The 19,470-nt window shown below is 50.3% G+C and overlaps 1 protein-coding gene across 1 annotated transcript; it reads right to left on the reverse strand.

Moving 5' to 3' along the window:
* Window positions 1-535: 535 nt before the first annotated feature.
* HJURP (Holliday junction recognition protein) lies at window positions 536-19,188 on the reverse strand. The gene is given in 11 exon segments (XM_031968158.1): window positions 536-751; window positions 1,009-1,138; window positions 6,672-6,860; window positions 6,862-8,458; window positions 9,057-9,126; window positions 9,966-10,070; window positions 10,931-10,989; window positions 12,105-12,162; window positions 13,738-13,793; window positions 17,129-17,195; window positions 18,358-19,188. Coding segments are annotated over 11 exon segments (2,580 nt in total). The 5' UTR covers window positions 18,499-19,188; the 3' UTR covers window positions 536-643.
* Between the last annotated feature and the right edge of the window lie 282 nt (window positions 19,189-19,470).

Here is a 19,470-nt window from a genome sequence, read left to right on the forward strand (position 1 = left end):
CACAGAGACAGGAGATCCACAGAGACAGGAGACCAGCAGGGACAGGAGGCCAGCAGAGACAGGAGGCCCACAGAGACAGGAGGCCAGCAGAGACAGGAGGCCCTCAGAGACAGGAGGCCCTCAGAGACAGGAGGCCCTCAGAGACAGGAGATCCGCAGAGACAGGAGGCCCACAGAGACAGGAGGCCCGCAGAGACAGGAGGCCAGCAGAGACAGAAGATCCACAGAGACAGGAGGCCCGCAGAGACAGGAGGCCCGCAGAGACAGGAGGCCCGCAGAGACAGGAGGCCCGCAGAGACAGGAGGCCCGCAGAGACAGGAGGCCCGCAGAGACAGGAGGCCCAGAGACAGGAGGCCCGCAGAGACAGGAGGCCCACAGAGACAGGAGATCCGCAGAGATAAGAGATCCGCAGAGACAGGAGGCCCGCAGAGACAGAAGGCCCTCAGAGACAGGAGATCCGCAGAGACAGGAGATCCGCAGAGACAGGAGATCCGCAGAGATAGGAGATCCGCAGAGACAGGAGGCCCACAGAGACAGGAGGCCAGCAGAGACAGAAGATCCACAGAGACAGGAGGTCCGCAGAGACAGGAGGCCCGCAGAGACAGGAGATCCACAGAGGCAGGAGGCCCTGCTCAGAGGCAGCTTCAAACCCTGAGCCTGCAGTCCTTGTCCCAGACCACCAGACATGAAGGCCAGGGACGGAGGAAAGCCCAAGAGATATAGCTCCCTAGTCTCCAACCGTGGCCCCCTTCCTGCAGGACAGGGATTGGGAGGGGGACGTCAGCAAAATGAAGGGACGGGGAAAGGAAAGGCTCCAACCAAGGCAGGAGCACGTGGGGAAGCACGGTGTGGGAAGAGGAAGGTGTCAGGGGAAGACCTCACCCCCCCAAAGGGAAGCGGGGAGAAAGCCAAGCCTGAGGATGTCAGCCACGGCTAGCAGAGCAGATAGACACACAGTCACAGTCACGCAGACAGACAGACACAGCAGGAAGATTTCTCTCTTTAGTACCTGTTCCTTGGCCGAGTTCCCACAGACGACTCCTTGGCACAATGGCTGGGTACCGGACACCCTGGAGCTTCTCAACCTTCTAGCAGGAGACTCCCCTGGGTCAGTGGGCAAGCCCTGGCTATCTGGGGCCCTGTTAACAAAGGTGAGCAGCCATGAAACGCCATCACCCGTCAGACGTCAGTGCGGGCCCGCTGCCCGACTCCCCCAGGCCTCCACGCCAGGTGCTTCCCAAAGGGCAGCCCGCTGATGCTACATGCCAGGCTGGGCAAGCGAGAAGAGATTTCTTCGGATTTGGCGAGACTGCTGGGAGACAGACGGGAGGACAAGCGGGTGGGAGGCCTGGCAGCGTGTCCTTGGACAGCTGGCCCTGGCAACCCTAGAGAGGGCTAAGAGGAGACGGACCCTGGGCCAGGTCCTCCTCTCCCTCCAGAACCCGCTCTGCCTGGGCACCCCCCCGACTACTCCCACCTACCCAAGCTCTGCTCCCTACAGGCTCTGGGGAAGGCACGTGCTCATGAATCGGGGCTGTTTTGTGTAACCTGCATTTGGAGGGAGGGATCTAAGTGAGGGGTAATCATCCCCTTTGCAGGGAACAGGGAGAGTGATTGTTATTCTGTACCTAAAAGGGAACATGGCAGCTAGGACCAGGTGTGGACTGAGAAAGCCCCGAGCTCAAACCCTGCCTCAGAAACTGACTGTGTGACCTTGGGCAAGTCATGTCACCCTGTTTGCCTCAGTTTCCCCATCTGTCAAATGAGCTGGGGAAGGAAATGGCACACCCTTCCAGTTTCTCTGCCAGGAAAACCTCACATAAGAATGTGATGGCTCGAGCCCAAATCCTTGTAAAATCGAGCCAGCCAAGGCCCTTTCAATTAAGCTAATGGCTAAGAGGGATTTGGCAGGGAGGTGGAAATACGGACGGTATTGGGAAGAACCGACATAACTGCTAATGAACTCAACATACTTAACCAAGGGCACCCAGCGTAGTCTGGGCAACAGAGCAACAAACAGCTCTCCTCACTTTACCTCCTCTTCTGTCTCCAAACATGTAATGATTTCCTACTATGATCCCTTCTATGGTAAAGGCAAAGACTATTGTGATTTTAAAATAATCCGAATGCGGCCAGATCTCTATAGTTTCCGCGTTCTCTCCTGACACAATTATCCCAAACGGGAAAATATTGATAGGATAGAGAGGAATATGGGAAACATGTACCGGTACTCAGGCTCCCGTGGAGTCACATGACACTGGAATTAGGGCTGAGGATACAAAGAATTAAAAAATTTGCCTTTGAGAATAACTTGCACCTTGGCCTTGGTTTGCTTGGAATAAAAGAAAGTTAAGAGCTCACCAAAAGGTGGAAGGAATTGACAAGTACTTATGAAGCCCTACTGTGTGCTAGACACTGTGCAAGGTACTAGAGCTGCAAATAGTAACAGCCCACATTGACAGAGCAGGAGAGGATTGCGAAAGCTCTTTTTGAGTTAACTCATTTGCTATCTGACAGCCCATAACTGCCGAGGCCTCTGGTGAAATGTAAACTTCCTTAACGCTGTTAAATATTAGAATCCTTACAAAGTGATAAGTCAGTTGCCTAATTTAGGCATTCTCCCAGAGGAGGAGTCAACCTTTGAATTCACACCTCTAAAAGAGCATAAAAAGAAACTGAGTTAGTCAAGTGAGTCAGTTCAGAAGAAGCCCACTCTCCGGGGTGGAACCAGATTCATTAATTCCATCTCACACCAGCATGGTGGCTGGCTCTCCTCCTTCGCTTCTCCACTGAAAGATAGGGATTGTGGGTTTCTGACTTGTGAATCTCATACTGAATACTGACTTGCGAATCTCCCAAAAGTGTGAACTCCAATGAGTACTTAAATACATTAGTGAGCTAGAGAATTTGCTAAGTACCATGCTAAATTAGGCAACCGACTTATCACTTTGTAAGGATTCTAACATCTAAAAGGTCAGCTCTGCAGCTCTCCCATTGGTTTCTCTTTTTTTGCTTCCATAAGCACAGAAAGGCAAAAAAAATTAGCACAGAACTGGAAACCAGCCAGCTTGGCAGTTTACTATGTGACCTGAGAACAAATAAGTCAAGTGACTTAATGTGTGGGTTCCAAATCGACTGGTCCCTCCCTCCCTCCCAAACCTGGCAGTAAGCCCTGATGATGGCAAGCGGGCACTGGTGAAAATGATTCTCTGAAAAGGACCCACACGTGCCAAAGTGTTCGTGGAGGCCCTTTTTGTGGCAAAAAACTGGAAACCGAGTGGATGCCCACAGCTGGGGAATGGCTGAGTAAGTTACAGTATATGAATGTTATGGAATATTGTTACTGTATTAGAAACGAGCAGCAGGAGGATTTCAGAGAGGCCAGAGAGACTTACAGGAACTGATACTGAGGGAAATGACCAGAACCAGATTATTGTATACGGCAACAACAAGATTGTGTGATGAGCAGGGATCCAAGACAATTCCAATAAACTTGGGAAGGAAAGTGCCATCTGCATTCAAACTATTTGACTATTTAGTCAAAGTTTATAGCGACTGAATGCAGATCAAAGCATACTACTGTCACCTTTCTTTTGCCTGTTTTTTCTTTCTTATGGTTTTTCCCTTTTCTGATTTTTCTTTCACAACACGACTAACATGGGAAATATATATATATATATATATATATATATATATATATTTTTTTTTTTTTTTTTGTTAAGGCAGTTGAGGTTAAGTGACTTGCCCTGGGTCACACAGCTAGAGCATGTTAAGTGTTTGAGGTCAAATTTGAACTCGGGTCCTCCTGACCTCAGGGCTGGTGCTCTCTCCACTGCGCCCCCTAGCTGCCCCTGGAAATAACTTTTAAAATGATTGTAGCTATATAACCTCTTTCAATTTGCTTGCTTTCTTGCAGAGGGGGAATTTAGGGAGCAAGAAAAAAAATTTGGAACTCAAAATCTTTCAAAAATGAATGCTGAAAACTATCTTTACATATAATTAGGAAAAAATGAAATACTATTAAGTGGGGAAAAAAAAGATATGTTTAGTTGTCTCCCCTCTCCCCTTCTCAGTCAATCCTTCATTATACAGTAACAGTGGGCTTGGGGAGGAGTAGGGAGCTAAGGATATTTTCCACCATGACAAAAATGAGTAAAAAAAAGTCTTTATCTGAATGGCTTTTCTTTGCCCTGGAGTGCCATGCAAGCGATCTAGCCCAAAGTCCGGCAGGTGCCACACCAAGGTGGACAAGGTATGAGCAAAGACTTGCAGACCAAGCACCAAGAAGAAAGCCCGATAATGAACTCTTTGCTACAGCCCATGACGGCAGGGAAAGGCTTAAACTCATCACACGCAACAGAGTCTGTCCGAAACACATCATGAAATGTCAGCCACGGAAAAGGCCCTGGATGATATGCCGAGAATCCTAAGGAAAGAATTACCAGCGTGGTAATAAGGGAAGAGAAAATAGAGGGCGATTCAGAGAGTCACCAGGGAGAAGAAGCTCTTCCCAGGGAGAAGAGATGAAGAGCTGAGTTCAAGCAGAAGCCTTGGGAAAGGAGAGAAGGCAATGGATGGATGTACTATATATAATATATATATATATATATATAAATTATGTAAACAGAACCAAGACTTGCCATGGTTGGAACATGAGGCTTGGACAACTGAGGAGTCGAAGAAGATTCTTAGCTGGAGAGCCTGGATGAACAGAAAACATTCGTCCCCTCCACAGAAATGGGGAAGTGAATGAAGAAATGAATGAAGAAATGACATTTCTCCAGTCCAAAAGACCTTTCCAGATTCAGCCTTTCTCCACGTCTCCCTTCAAAGATGAGGTTCATCAAGACAAAAGGTCTTTTGAGATATAGATTGAGGGAACAAACTACGATGAACAAAGTCCTCTGTTCTCGTTTAGCTCATTGCCTTTCCCAAGCCTAGAAGTGAACATGCTCTGGCTATTCTGGAATGTTAACTACAAATTGGACTTTTGCATAGTCCAGTTTTTTCTTCTTCTTCCTTCAAGATTCCTAACTTAAAAATAACAATAAATGTTGAAAGGGATGTGGGAAAAGTAGGACACTAATTGGTTGTTGGAGTTGTGAAATGATCCATCATTCTGGAGAGCAATTCGGTCCTAGGCCCAAAGGGCCATATAACTGTGCATCCCCTTTGATCCAGCAGCGTCACTACTGGGCCTGTTACCTCAGAGATCATTAAAGAGGGGAAAGAAGCCACATGTGCAAAAATGTTTGTAGCAGTCCTTTTTGGGGTGCAAAGAATTGGAAAAGGAATGGATGCCCATCAGTTGGACAATGGCTGAATAAGTTGTGATAAGTGAAAGTAATGGAATATTATTGTTCTACAAGATATAATGAGCAGGCTGACTTCAGAAAACCTTGGAGAGACTCACGTGAACTGATATTAAGTGAAGCGAGCAGAACCAAGAGATCACTGTACAAGGCAACAAGAAGATTCTATGATGATCAACTGCGATGGGACTCGATTATTTGCAACAATTCAAAGCACTTCCAATAGACTTGGGATGGAAAATGCCATCCGCATCGAGAGAGCGAACCACGGACACTGAATGTGGATCCAAGCAGAATATTTTTACGTTTTTCTTTGTTTCTTTCTTATGTTTTTTCCCCTTTTGGTCGGGTTTTTCTTGTCCAACATGACAAATACGGAAAAACGTTTATAAGAATTGCACATATTTAAACTACCTCACATTGCTTGCTATCTTGGGGAGGGAGAAAAATTTGGAAGACAAAATCTTACAAAATGAAAATTAAACACTATCTTTATATATATTTAGAAAAATAAAATACTATTAAAAATTTAAAAGATTCCTATCTTACTTCAACTTGTCTTGGAGTAGAGGGATATCCACAGAATGCTTAGATTTAGAATGCTTAACTGAACAATATTATTTCTGATAGAATCGTAGGTGAAAAGGAGAATCAAGTATTCATATTTGTTTTCTTTGACTAAGTTTTAGGGGTGGAGAGGATGATAACAGATGCGGCTTTCGACAAGTTAAGGACATCCAGTTGGGTATGTCCTTTTAAAGGTTGGTGGGACTAGAGATGGGGATCTGGGACACAACTTCATAGCCAATGACTGAAACTCTAGCTTAGAGAGAAAAGAAGGGAACCCGGTGGAAAGCCTCGGGTCTCTGGGAGTGGGGAATCGACTTGGAGGCTAGAAGAAGCTAGGAGCAGCACCCGATGCAGGGCAGCAGAATCCTTGAGAGGATCCAGGAGAATGACCAGAGATGGAGGAATAAGATCAAGGACCGGGAGGTCAAAACCAGGTGGGGGAAGTTCAAATTCTTCATTGTGGACCAACTTTGACTTCCAGGAGCTTTTAAATGCATCAAAGGGCTAAAAGGGACCCATCATGTGACAGTTAGAGAAACTGAGTCCCAGAAATGAATGGGTTGTCAAGGTTGTCTAGGGAATGAGTGGCAAAGCCAGGCTGTGGAAGCCAGGTTCTGGGTCCATGACACCAGTCTGCTTCTGCCATCTCAGATATACACACGTGCTTTTAGGGCCGTTAATTTTTTTTGATTTAAGTATAAAGTGCCCATGGAGACCTAGATCCTTTGGGGCCATTCCTTTTCACAAGTACCCTTTATGGCAATAACAATTACTTTTTAAAAATACCTACACCTTATCTTCCATCTTTGAAGAGCTGAAGCAATCCCACGTCTGGAAGCTTGACAACTTCCGTCTTTTGGGAGGTGAAACAAAGTCTTCTTTTGAGGTGGCCCTGAGTGAGGCCGTGCTGTGGAGCGGGGCGACTGTCCCACATGGGGAGTTCTTGGTGCTGCTCCGAGGGGAGGCTACGTTGCAGAGCGGGGTGACTGTCTCACATGGAGAGTTCCTGGTGCTGCTCCAAGGGGAGGCTACATTGCGGAATGGGGCGACTGTCCCACATGGGGAGTTCCTGGTGCTGCTCCGAGGGGAGGCTACGTTGCGGAGCAGGGTGATTGTCCCACATGGGGAGTTCCTGGTGCTGCTCTGGGGGGAGGCTGCGTTGCGAAGTGGGGTAACTGTCCCACATGGGGAGTTTCCTGGTACTGCTCTGGGGGGAGGCTGCGTTACGAAGTGGGGTGACTGTCCCACATGGGGAGTTTCTAGTGCTGCTCTGGGGGGAGGCTGTGTTGCGGAGTGGGGTGACGGTCCCACATGGGGAGTTCCTGGTGCTACTCTGGGGGGAGGCTGTGCAGTGGAGCGGGGTGACTGTCCCACACGGGGAGTTTCTGGTGCTGCTCCGGGGGGAGGCTACGTTGCGGAGCGGGTTGATGGTCCCACACAGGAAGTTCCTGGTACTGCTCCGGGGGGAGGCTACGTTCCGGAGCGGGGAGACTGTCCCACATGAGGAGTTCCTGGTGCTGCTCTGGGGGGAGGCTGCCTTCTGGGGTTCCTGAGAACCAGCGCTGTGGCTGAACCCTGGCAGAGAGTCCCCAAGTTTGCTCTGATTTGGCTCTTTTGGCTTCTGCCTGGATTTCTTAAGGAACAAAAGCTCCTGGGCCCAGTGAGCTGTATCCTGGGAGTACATGTCAAACATGGAATCGATTGGATCTGGGCCTTTGCAGGGTGCTTGCTCCAGGCCAAAAGGCAGGGCCTTTCTTGCCTTTGCAGCTTTTTCTCTGGGAAAGCCCGGCTTTGGGCGCAGGCTGGGGCCATCGGAAGCCGAGCGCTCTTGACAAAGTCTTTCCCGGGACCAGGAAGCGTTCGTGGGTGTCTGAAGCGGCTTTGGTGGCCCCAGTGACCTGGAGAGGCCCCCTTTTTGCCATACCCCATCCCTGGCAGGAGCCCCAGGAGGGCAGCGCCACTCCCTTGCACTTGTCAGAACTGGGGGCAGAGACAAGGTGGGGGTCCTTGGAGGGCTCCGGCAGGGAGGGGGGCCAGCTTGGCTCACCTCCATAGTCCTGGAAGGAGACTCCCGGATGGAGAGCTTGTGCAGAGCCCCCCTCAGACCCAGCGGGGAAGCAGCGCTTTGGGAGCAGGCGAGGTCGGCGGCCTTGACAGCGGCGTCCGGCTCCACGGAGGGTAAAAAGTTCTGCCTCGTCTCCCCTGGGACAATCCGGAACTTGCGACTGATGTTGAAAAAACTGCTTTCCATGGTCAGGGTGACGCTAAGCCTCCTCTTCTTCAGGAACCAGCCTTTGGAAATGTACTTATTTGTAGATACGAGGCCCACCTTCTGAGAAGGCAAACACTTACTCAGGGAACACAGCATCTCCGCATAGACGTCACTCAGGGTGAGCTCCCGCTCCTCATCGCCCCACATCACATCCCCCATGTAGCCGCTCAGCCTCCGGGCCCTCCAGGCCAATAAGCTCTCGTTGGGGCACACGGCCACGCCCCCGGCACCGTGGGGACATCGGAGGGGCGAAGTCGGCGTAACTGAAAGTTCGTCATCCTTCTGGGGGCCAATACTGCTGGAATCTGGGAACAAACAGAGACCAGAGCAGATGGAGAGAGAAACCTTTCTATGTACCAGAGCCACGTCCCAGCGTGGCCCCCAGAGGGCGCTGGCAGGCGCTGAGACACGTCGGGGCCACGCTGGGACGGCGGCCCAAGGGGCAGGCGAAGGGGATCCTCCCCAGGAGACTGGCTGCTGATGCCGACTTGGGGGGCCGTCACAGTGCCCTGCAAAGCTAAGAGCAGCACTCTGCACCCTGTTTCACACCACTCAGTGGCCCCAATGGAAAACCCTGTGGTTCTGAAGAGCCTTTAAAAGTCAGTTTGGGTGGGTTGCCCGCACAGAGAGAGTGCCCGGCTCGCCCACCACAGATTTTTCTTTCTTCTTGCAGCCTCTAGCCAAGGCTGCACCTGTGTCAGTTCAAAAGCCCCAGGCCAAAGGTGTGGGCACTGAGAAGCATGTTCCCACCCCCTGGCCCAGAAGGTAGCAATACGGGGTGGGAGGGGGAAGAGACTCCTAGGGGCCCTCACAAAGGAACCCCAAGACTGGTTCCACAGGGTCGTCTAGCTTAGGAGGTCCAAAAGAAAACCATAAACCTCACCAGCTGTCTGGATCACTCACCAAGTGACGCTTTAGAACTCTCTTTGGCCGAAAGGATCATGGGGTTCTTCCTCTTGTTGAAACTGTCAAACTGGAAAGAAAATCAAAAGTCAGAATTTAAAACCACAGCCCGGGCCTTCAGGTCAGTGCGGTGGGAGCAGCCCCAGGGGTTGGCCCTTGTCTGGAAGGTGCTATGAGGGGCCCCTAGAGCCCCTGAGCCTCCAATGACTGTCATGGCTGGCATCCCGCCCCAGGCTTGGAATCGCGGGAGATCAAAGCTCACAGCACCACGGAGCCCCCCACAGTGGGCACTCTACTCTTAGACCATCACGTTTGCGTCCAAGTTTTTCCTCTGATGGAGTCAAGTTCTCCTGCTGTCCCTTCCACTTCCTGGGGTCAACAGACACTCTTAACAAGGGCAGGAGTGATCTATCCAGACCAAACCCTCCCAGGACTGCCAAGTGTCCTTCGTGGGCAGAGTTCTTTGTATGACCGCGGGCAGTCACCATGCCCGGCCTTGACGGCCCCTTCCAGGACAGCATTACCCCGAGGGACACTGAGAGCAGTGACTGTGAGGAGGACCAGAGAAAAGCCCCAGGAGCCTCTGGCGTGCTGCTGCGAGGTGAGGGGTCACACCAGCAGAACACCATCACAAGGCAAACAGAGCGTACGGGAAATAATCTGTGAGATACAAGGGAGATGCTGGGACCGGGCCCTCACCTCCTGGGAGAACTCGGGGCTGGGGAGGATCCCTGTACTTCTCTGTACTTTCTCTGAGGAGGAAACTGAGTTTTGTTTTGTTTTTTTTTAAAGTTTTCATTGTGTGTTATAAAAGGGATAGAAGAGGTAGAGCGGGGAAGAATAACTTGGAAAATGCCGGGAATATAAAACACAAAGTATATCAGTAACAGCATCCATAAAAAGAATCACCATAATCAGCCTGGGATGGTCATCTTCCAGGATCACGTCCACTCGGGTCATTTTTTTCTTGTCTAAGTCACTTTCTGGACGACTTTCAAGACTGAAGCCTTCATTCTAAGACCAAAAAAAAAAGGAATTGGGGGATTCAGTATTCAAAAACCTCTTATATGCTCGGTCTACTCAACTCCATGACTCATTGAGGAAGACTCTTTCCACTGAAGGGCCAGAGGGTGAACCTCTTAGAATGGCCCCAAGAATGGCCGCCTTTCCTTTCAGGGCCAGATGAGTCCGCTCCCGGGGCATGGTTCACTCACTGCAACCTCTATTCCAGGAACCTTGCTGCCTGGGCTAGAGACCAATCCCGGCAGGTGTCCCCAGCCTGGCCCCCACCCACCATCCCCATGCCCACTAATTCTAGAGTCATAATCTATCACGATGGCATCACTTCTGCAAAGGGTCTTCTATAGACCTCTCATCATCTGGGGAACTTGGAGGCCAGGCTGGTCTTCCCTTTGGCCTAAGAATGAGCAGCCCTTGGCACACGGCAAGTACTCAACAAGAAATGTCTTTTCATTCATGCTCTAGTAGAGGGAGATTCCTCCCAGGGATGTCCCACACCAACAGAACCTCAAGTCAAGATGGGAAAACCCTGTATCAAACTGTCAGAGTACCATAAACTGCAGCACATTTAAAATCCTTTCTATTCGGTGATCAGATAATCAAGGAGTGGCCGTTTTTGAGGAACAAGCCTGACGTTCTTGAAACAGCTGCCTCAGGTGGGATGAAAAGCCAGAACGGCTTTGGGGATAAGAATAGGAAAAAGGGGAGAGCTGGACTGGGGCAGGGGGGGTGAGGGGGGGTGGCCCAGTGGGCTGAGAGCTAGCTTCCAGTATCTGCAATATTCACGCAGACCCCCTTTTCTCCAGCCCTAACCTTACCTCATTCTAGAAAAACCAAAGAAAGCTGGTCCTTACCCACAAGCTGGTATCATTGCTTTGAACCAAAGTTGCATCAACTCCACTGCTTATGACATCTAAAAAAAAAAAAATGGACTATTTGCGTTCCAGATCAGTTTTTAATTATTCCAAAGCCACGTTAAAACTTTTCCAAACACTGACTAGCTGCTTCACAAACATGCTAATCCTTAAGACACAAGCAAACCAAAAGTATCGATCCAGACACTTGGGGTAAAATCAAAACCATCTATTTATCAAGTGATAAAGCAAGTGGATTTTAGTTTATAGCAATTCCTCTTGTTAGTCGACTCCAAATTTTTAGCTGTAAGTACCCTAAAAAATGTCTACTTAAAAGGGAATACAACAGTTTCAAAATTAACAATCAAAGTTAGAATAATCTCAGGGACAGTAATAGCAAGTGGGACCCTATCTGGAGAGCTGTTACAAAATAAAAATTACATTTAATTAGCTTCAGCAAGGCCAGAAATTCAAATCCCACTCCAGTCACTTACTCTCTGGGTGACCCTAAGCAAATTACTTAACTTCTGTCTGCCTCAATTTTCTTATCTGTAAAATGGGGATAAAAATAGTACTTCCCCCTTAAAGGGTGTTTGTGAAGAGCATAAAAAACTAATATTTGCAAAGTGCTTAGCACGTAGTAGGCGATGCATAGATGTTGACTATTGTGATGATTCAGCAAGACTAAATGATTTCCTGAAAATATATCTTCTGTGGAAATGTTCACTGCCCATATATGTCAGAGTACCATAAACTGCAGCACATTTAAAATCCTTTTTATTCGGTGATCAGATAATCAAGGAGTGGCCGTGTTTGGGGAACAAGCCTGACATTCTTGGAACAGCTGCCTCAGGCGGGATGAAAAGCCAGAATGGCTTTGGGGATATAACTTTGGATTTCTGACACAGAATAGATGCTGATTGTTTGTATTAAAAAGACCCCAATTTGCTAAGTGTTTTTCCCTGTTTTCTAGAAAACCTAAGTTTTATAACATAAGAACACAAAACACATGGCTCCCAGAATCCTCCCAAATCATGGATTAACATTCAGAAAATCTATTACTAAACAGGTAAGTATCTTTGCTCTTCAGCTCACTTCAGATCTAAATTAAGGAGAATTCATGGGCTCTTGCACTTCCCAAAGCTTACTCAAAATGTTGAGAGGATTGCCTTACCTGTGGAAGTGCTTTCCATAAAGTTACCTATACTATATCCTTCTTTCTCCAGGGAAATCTTAAAAAAAAAAAGAAAAAAAAAAGTATCACTTAAAAATCTCAGCAAGAACTGACTTTAAAATCATTAATTATGTGTAAATTAAAAACCTCCTCACACATCTCAGATTGACTAAGATGACAGGAAAAGATAAATGTTAGAGGGGATGTAGGAAGAAAACTGAGACACTAATGCATTGTTGGTAGAGTTGTGAAATGATCCCACCATTCTGGGGAGCAATCTGGAACTATGCCCAAAGGGCAATCATCCTCTCCTTTTTGGACAGACAGATAGAAATGCAACAGTCCCTGCCCTGTTGCAGGAGACAACTCCCAATTATAATGTTTACGTAGCACTTATAATTACAACAGGAACATTCCAATATTGTTCACATAGGAAAATATTAGCTACCTGAAGAACCCAAGCTGTTATGTTATTATCTGACAACAAGGAGCCTGTACAGGGAGGCCATGGGGAGCAGGTGCCTGCTAAGTCCTTAGTGCCAGGGGGGACGCACAGAACTGCCCAGCTCGTACTATCCTGTGCGTGGAGTTGTCTGAGGTCTTCAAGGCCAACTGGGGACCACATTTAAGGCAAAGGCTGAATTTCAAGTGTGGCAGAATGGTATAGGAGAACACTGGTCAGTTAAGGGTCCATGGGTTAAGGATGGAGCATCCTGGGCACGCGAGGAGTAAAAAGCAGTCTGGACAGGAGCCAGGGTGGAAGAAGCCCTGCCACATATTGCTTTAAGGCTGTTTACAAGCACATCCCACCAACCAGATGGGAGGGAGACCCTGCTGTCAGTCCCATTCCCTGGTGTATATATATCTTCTTCCCAGAAGCAAATGGCACTTACACAAAAAATGACTGTGTGAAAGTCAGACTGTGTGTGAGGTTGTGTGAAAACCTCACAATCAACTGCAGATAGGCAGAAATAGTAAACACATCTTTTTTTAGATCATAAAGCAATAAAAATTACATCCAAAAAAGGGCCAAGGAAAGACAGACTAAAAACCAATTGGAAATTAAATAATCTAATCCTAAAGAATGAACGAGTCAAACATCAAGTCATAGATAGAAACAAGCAATAATTTCATCCATGAGAATAACAATAATGAAATAATATATCAAAACTTATGGGATGCAGCCAAAGCAGTTCTTAGGGAAAAGTTTATATATCTGTAAATACTTCAATGAATAAAACAGAGAAAAAGGAGACCAATGAATTGGGCATACAACTAAAAAAGCTAGAAAAAAAACAAATTAAACCCTCCCAACTAAATACCAAATTAGAAATTCTGAAACTCAAAGGAGATATGCACCAAAGTGAAAATAACTGAACCAATAAATAAAAGTTTCATGAAAAAAAAAAAAAAAAAAACAAAATGATAAACCTGTGGTTAATTTGATTAGAAAAATTAAAAAGGTAGCTTAAGACTACTTCCAAACACAGAGAAGCTCTTCTCCCACTGCCTCAGTCCTGGAAAGATTATTTGTTGATTATAACAGGTGCAAAAGTTACTTAGCATATGATCAGCATGCATGTCAGAGCCGTTTCTTAAGAAGACATTTTGGCTGTGAATTTTGTTTAAGTACCTGGATATTCCGGAAGATTTCTTTAGTTACTTTTTTTCCACCCCATACTTTCAGTCCTTGGAAAAGAAAAAAAGTTAGCACATAAATAACACAACTTAAATCCTTAGTATATTTTCACCTTGTCCGAACACAAAATTGAATCTATTTAAAAATGCCAGTAACTCCAGTCAGCGACCACACACACAAAAAAAATCACAGACTTTATGTAGAGGCAAAAAACTGGAAATCGAGGAGATGCACATCAATTGGGGAATGGCTAAACAAGTCATGTTCAAGTATATGAGCAAATATATGAATGTAATGAAATACTATTGTGCAATAAGAAATGATGAGCATATTTCAGAAAAACCTAGAAAGATTTGCATGAACTGATGCAAAGAACTAGAAAAGCCCTGTACATAGTAAAAACTGTATTGCAATGCTAATAACTGTTATTAATGACTCAGCTCTTCTCAGCAATATGATGATCCAAGACAATTATAAAAGATTCATGATACATGAATCTACATTTAGAGAAAGAGTTGATGGGAGTCTGAATGAAGATTGAAGTATCACTTTGTTTTTTCATGTTTTTTTTCCCCTCTTTTAGTCTGTTTCTTCTTTCATAACTTGATTTATATGAAAACATATTTTACGTGATTGCACATGTATAACCTATATTAAATTGCTTACCATTTCAGGAACAGAGGAGGGAGAAAAATTTGGAACTCAAAATTTCGTAAAAATGAATGCTAAAAACTGTATCTATGTATAATATGGGGGGATGTTATTTAAAGAAGAAAAGGAAAAAGGGAGGGAGGGAGAAAGGAAGGGAAGGAAGGAAGGAAGGGAGGAAGGGAGAGAGGGAGGGAAGGGAGGAAGGGAGGGAGGGGAGTGAGGGAAGGAGGGAGGAAGGAAGGGAGGGAGGGAGGGAGGATGGGAGGGAGGGGAGTGAGGAAGGAAGGGAGGGAGGGAGGGAGGGGAGAAGGGAGGGAGGGAAGGAGGGAAGGGAAGGGAAGGAAGGAAGGAAGGAAGGAAGGGAGGGAGGGAGGGAGGGAGGGAGGGAGGAAGGAAGGAGCTGACCAACAAGTTAAAAGGCTTTCAGTTCCAGATCAATGAGAGAAAAGGAAGTTCTGTAATAAGATCTCAGGAAAACATTGAAGAAAACCTATCTCCCCATCACACAGCTAGTTAAGTATCTGAGGCTGGATTTGAACTCTGGTTGTGATTCTAGGGGTGGCACTCTATCAACTGTGGCATCCAGCTGCCCCTATTTCTTCAAAAACAAAACCAAAAACCCATCTAAGAATTTTGAACAGGAAACAAAACCCTCATTTATTCCCATGTACAAAGTAGAGTATACGAGGATTCAATGCAAATCCTCCCCCCAACTTGCCCTTGGAATAAGTTCCTTTATTTAACTGTGGGACCTTTTCACAGCTCTCCTGCTCATCCCTCTAGCAGCACCTCTTTGCTTCTGGGCTTCATTTAAAGTATCCAAATGACTCTGATTTCTTTCGGACAATACTACTGCCTGCCCTTCTCCTCTCAAACTCCTCTTCCCAAGTAGAAAACAAAACTGAGAATGTACAGGGTCAAGCAAAACACACTGAACCTTGTCCAAAAACGAATGTGTCCCCATTCTGTATGTTGATAAGTCTCCCCCTTAGGTGGCGCAGAGCCGGTGTCTCCATCACTGTGGTTGCTCCTGAGTTCATCAGAACTCCTAAGGATTTCAGAGCTTGTCTGTCTTGTCCATACTGTTATTAGTGAATCAGAGTTCAAATCTGGCCTCAGACACTTAATATTTCCTGGCTGTGTGACTCTGAGCAAGTTACTTAATCCCAACTGCCTCATCTAAACCTGATTTCTACCTGCTTTTCTGTTTTCCCAGTTTTCATCAGTTTATCAAACAGTAAGCCTTGCTATTTGCGATACTACATGCAATCTGTTCCACTGGTGGTTTTTTTCCCTTTAAACACCAAAACGCTTTTGCTCATCATTGCAGTTTGCAATCTATTATTGCTCAGCCTCCTTCCTTCCTACCTTTAAAAATGATATCCTTTGAAATTCCTGGTCTATTTTTTCGCAGATATATTGTTATAGTTTCTGTTATATAGTAACCCTTTGGGAGTTTGGTTGGAATGGTACCAAATAAATAAATTTAGGTTCTAATGTCATTTTTACTATATTGGCCCAGTCTAATCAGGGATAGCTAATATTCTCCAATAATTTATGTCTATTTTGGTAAACAGTATTTTATTGCTGCATTTGTGGTTCCCGTAGCCAGAGGCTACGAGGAGCCTGGAGACCAAGTCTCCTTTGGCCCTGGTCTACATCTCCAGCCCCATGTGCAAGTGCCCAAAACAGGACTGGTTAGGGTGAGGATCTAGAGGGGACTTTGCAGTCATCTCCTCTAACCTCATCCTCTCTCCTCTTACAGAGGGGGAAAGTGGGACCCGGGGAAGTTGCCCAAGCTCAGAGTGGGAGTGCAGGGCTCTTGCTCCCCACATTTTCTCTCCTTCCTAACTTGGCCCTTTCTCTTGATGGCACAATTGTGCTTCCAGGGATGCGGGTTCCCTTCTTGGCAGAGAGCCTCCCAGAGGCTGAGTCTTGCCAACTGGACCTTCACCATCTCTCTCTAGAGCTCCCCCCTTACTTCCCCTCCCCCCTCCCCCCCATTCAGGCCCTTCTCCCTTCTTGCCTGGACTAGCCAACAGCCTCCTAACCAGGCTCCCTCCCCCCAGTCCATCCTCCACCCGTCTGGGAGGGGCTTTCTCTTGCCTCTCTTTTGACCTTACAAACCCTTCATCAGCTGGCTCCGGGTGCCCTTGCTGGGCTCACTGGCCATCACTGTCCTCCCCCTCCCCCACAGCCGACTCCTCAAATGCGCTATTTATCTCCCACCTCCATTCCTTTGGACAGGCCGTGCCCTCCCCCTCATTCTGAAATGCGCCCCCTTTTCCACCCTCCCCTGAAGCTCGGCTCCCCTGACCGCTGGCCCCTGTCCTGATGCCCGGGTCGGGCAGCTGCCCCATTACTGCCTTTCTTTCTCACACTGATTTTCTTCAAGATCCGCTGTCCCCCTTCCCCATGGATACCGAGCTGTAAAAGAAGGTCGGGGGCCACGCTGTCTCCCAGAGATCCCAGCTCCACAGACAGAACAAACGGACAATCAGAAAGCGCCCCTTCCATTGGCTGCTTCTATCCCGCAGGAGACCGTGGGCCCCCCGGCCCGGGCCTGCAAACCCCCGCGAGCCCCAGAAAGGCGCAGGGAAGGAGGCGCGGGGGGCTCGGCCAGGGGGACCCGCTGGGAGAGAGGAAGCCCGCGCCGTGTTTCCAAGCGCCGCTTCCCGCACCCCCAGCGTCTGCTTTGGACACGCAATCGCCCCCCCCGAAAGCCCCCACTTACCGACTTCCGACTGGTAGGTTAGCGTGGCGATGTGCACCAGCTTGTCTTCTTTAAAGGGCCGGTCGTACTGCGGGGGAGACACACTCTCAGACCCCGGCCCGGCCCGCGGCGCCAGCCTCCTCCCCCCGCCCGCCAGACCCTCCTCCGCGGCCCACGGCCACAGGCCCAGGCGGCTTCGCTCCCCGATGTCACCTCTGGCACCCCCGCCCCAAGGGCGCAGGCGCGGACTCGCTGCCGCGGTGCTCCCCATGTCACCTCTCACACCCCGCCCCAAGGGCGCAGGCGCGGACTCGCTGCCGCGGTGCTCCCCATGTCACCTCTCACACCCCGCCCCAAGGGCGCAGGCGCGGACTCGCTGCCGCGGTGCTCCCCATGTCACCTCTGGCACCCCGCCCCAAGGGCGCAGGCGCGGACTCGCTGCCGCGGTGCTCCCCATGTCACCTCTGGCACCCCGCCCCAAGGGCGCAGGCGCGATGCTGCCGCGTGCTCCATCACCTCGCACCGCCAGCTAGACTCGCCCAGTGCTCCATTCACCTCTGGCACCCCGCCCCAAGGGCGCAGGCGCGGACTCGCTGCCGCGGTGCTCCCCATGTCACCTCTGGCACCCCCGCCCCAAGGGCGCAGGCGCGGACTGCTGCCAGGTGTCCCATGTCACCTCTGGCACCCCGCCCCAAGGGCGCAGGCGCGGACTCGCTGCCGCGGTGCCCCATGTCACCTCTGGCACCCTGCCCGGGCGCAGGCGGACTCCGCTGCCGTGCCAAACAGAGGTTATCTAAAGAGGGGACTGCAGCGGGGGAAGGGAGCCTGGGGGAGTTGGGAGGCAGGAGAGGAAACCGATCAGGGAACACAGGAGGGGGTGGGAGGAGCGGGGGAGACAAGGGGGAGCACCGAGAAAGGCGCATCCCGGGGGAAGTCACGGGGTGGGGAGACTCCCCAGGGGGCAGGGGCTCCGAGCCCCCTCGAGAAGGGATTAGGCGGGGAGGAAGCAGTGCGGGAGAGTCGCCCCCGGGGGGCCCGTGGGACGCAGGCACCACGTGACGCGCACAGGGGCAGGGGTGCCCTGGAGAGGTGACACCCACGCAGGTGACACGCACGGTCCCACAGGGGCTCGGAGCGGACCCGCGAGGGAGCGCCGGGGCTACGCGTGGGGGGATCACGAGGGTTCCACGGGGCGGGCACCGAGCGCTGCGGCTGAAGGGCACGGCAGCCACGGGGAGGGCCAGACTCACCTTGGCCACCAGAGCCCCCATGGTGTGGGCGAACCTCCGGTTGTTGGCCTGCAGCTGGCTTAAGAGCTGCCAGCGAAGCTGCAGCTGCTGTCGTTCCCGCGGCTGCCGCCGCGGCCACGGCCGGACCCCGGTGCCCGCCATGCCGGCTGGGCCCGCCGCGACTGCCCGAGCCCCGGGAGCCGGCCCGGAAAGCTCGGTCCCGCCCTACCGGCCCCCATTGGGCGAAACCGAGCGGCTCATCTTCCCGGTCCGCCGCTGCCATTGGCAATGCCTCACTCTCCGCCTCTTCGGGCGAGTGCTGTAGGTCCATTGGGTAGAACCGGTGGATATCCCGCCCCCCGCGGAAGGAGCCGGAGGTTCATTGGTCCATTCAAATTTGCGGCTGCCCCCATCTATTCCAACGGTCGGCGGAGGGCTCAGTTGCCTGAGAAAGACGCGTTCTTAGCCCCGCCCTTCTGGCGCATAGCCCCGCCCCAAGCTGGCCGTGGGGCGGAGCCTCAGGCTTCCAAGTGGAGCGGGGCGGAGGGGGGGGATCCGTCTTGCCACTGAAGCTTCTCGTGCCTCCCCCGGGGGGCTCTTCCCTGCGGACACGCGTGGCTGGTGCAGCGGGAGAAGCCCGAAGGGAAGCCAAAGGGTCCGGGCGCAAGGCCCCTCCTTGTTCAGTGGCCCTCGGGGCACCCGTGGTCTCTGGGCTCGGTGCCTCCGTTTCCCTATTTGCCAACCGGGGCTCGGGCGGCTGACTCCGGCGGCCGCGGTGCAGGGCCCCCTCCTGGACCGCGTCTAGGGGGCGCGCGTGCTCCCGGTGCAGGTCCAGGTCCAGGGTCCGAGGGAAGGGAAGAGCCGCCCGCGGGAATCGGCTCCGCCCCTCCCCCTCCCCCCTGACCTTTCCCACTCGCCCCTCCCCCCAAGCAAGCCCACTGTGGGCGGGGCTCCGGCCGGAGCGGACGCGGGGGCTCGGAAACCAGGGATTCTCATTGATGACGCTCCTAGAACGGGGGTGGGGCAACCCTAGCAGAAAACGAGGCGGAAGCCAGCTCTCTCACCGGCACACGCACTCACAGACACACTCCCACACTCCCAGACACACACACGCTCACACTCACAGACACACGG

This window comes from Sarcophilus harrisii, chromosome 4 (assembly GCF_902635505.1).
Source record: "Sarcophilus harrisii chromosome 4, mSarHar1.11, whole genome shotgun sequence".
Classification (NCBI taxonomy): domain Eukaryota; kingdom Metazoa; phylum Chordata; class Mammalia; order Dasyuromorphia; family Dasyuridae; genus Sarcophilus; species Sarcophilus harrisii.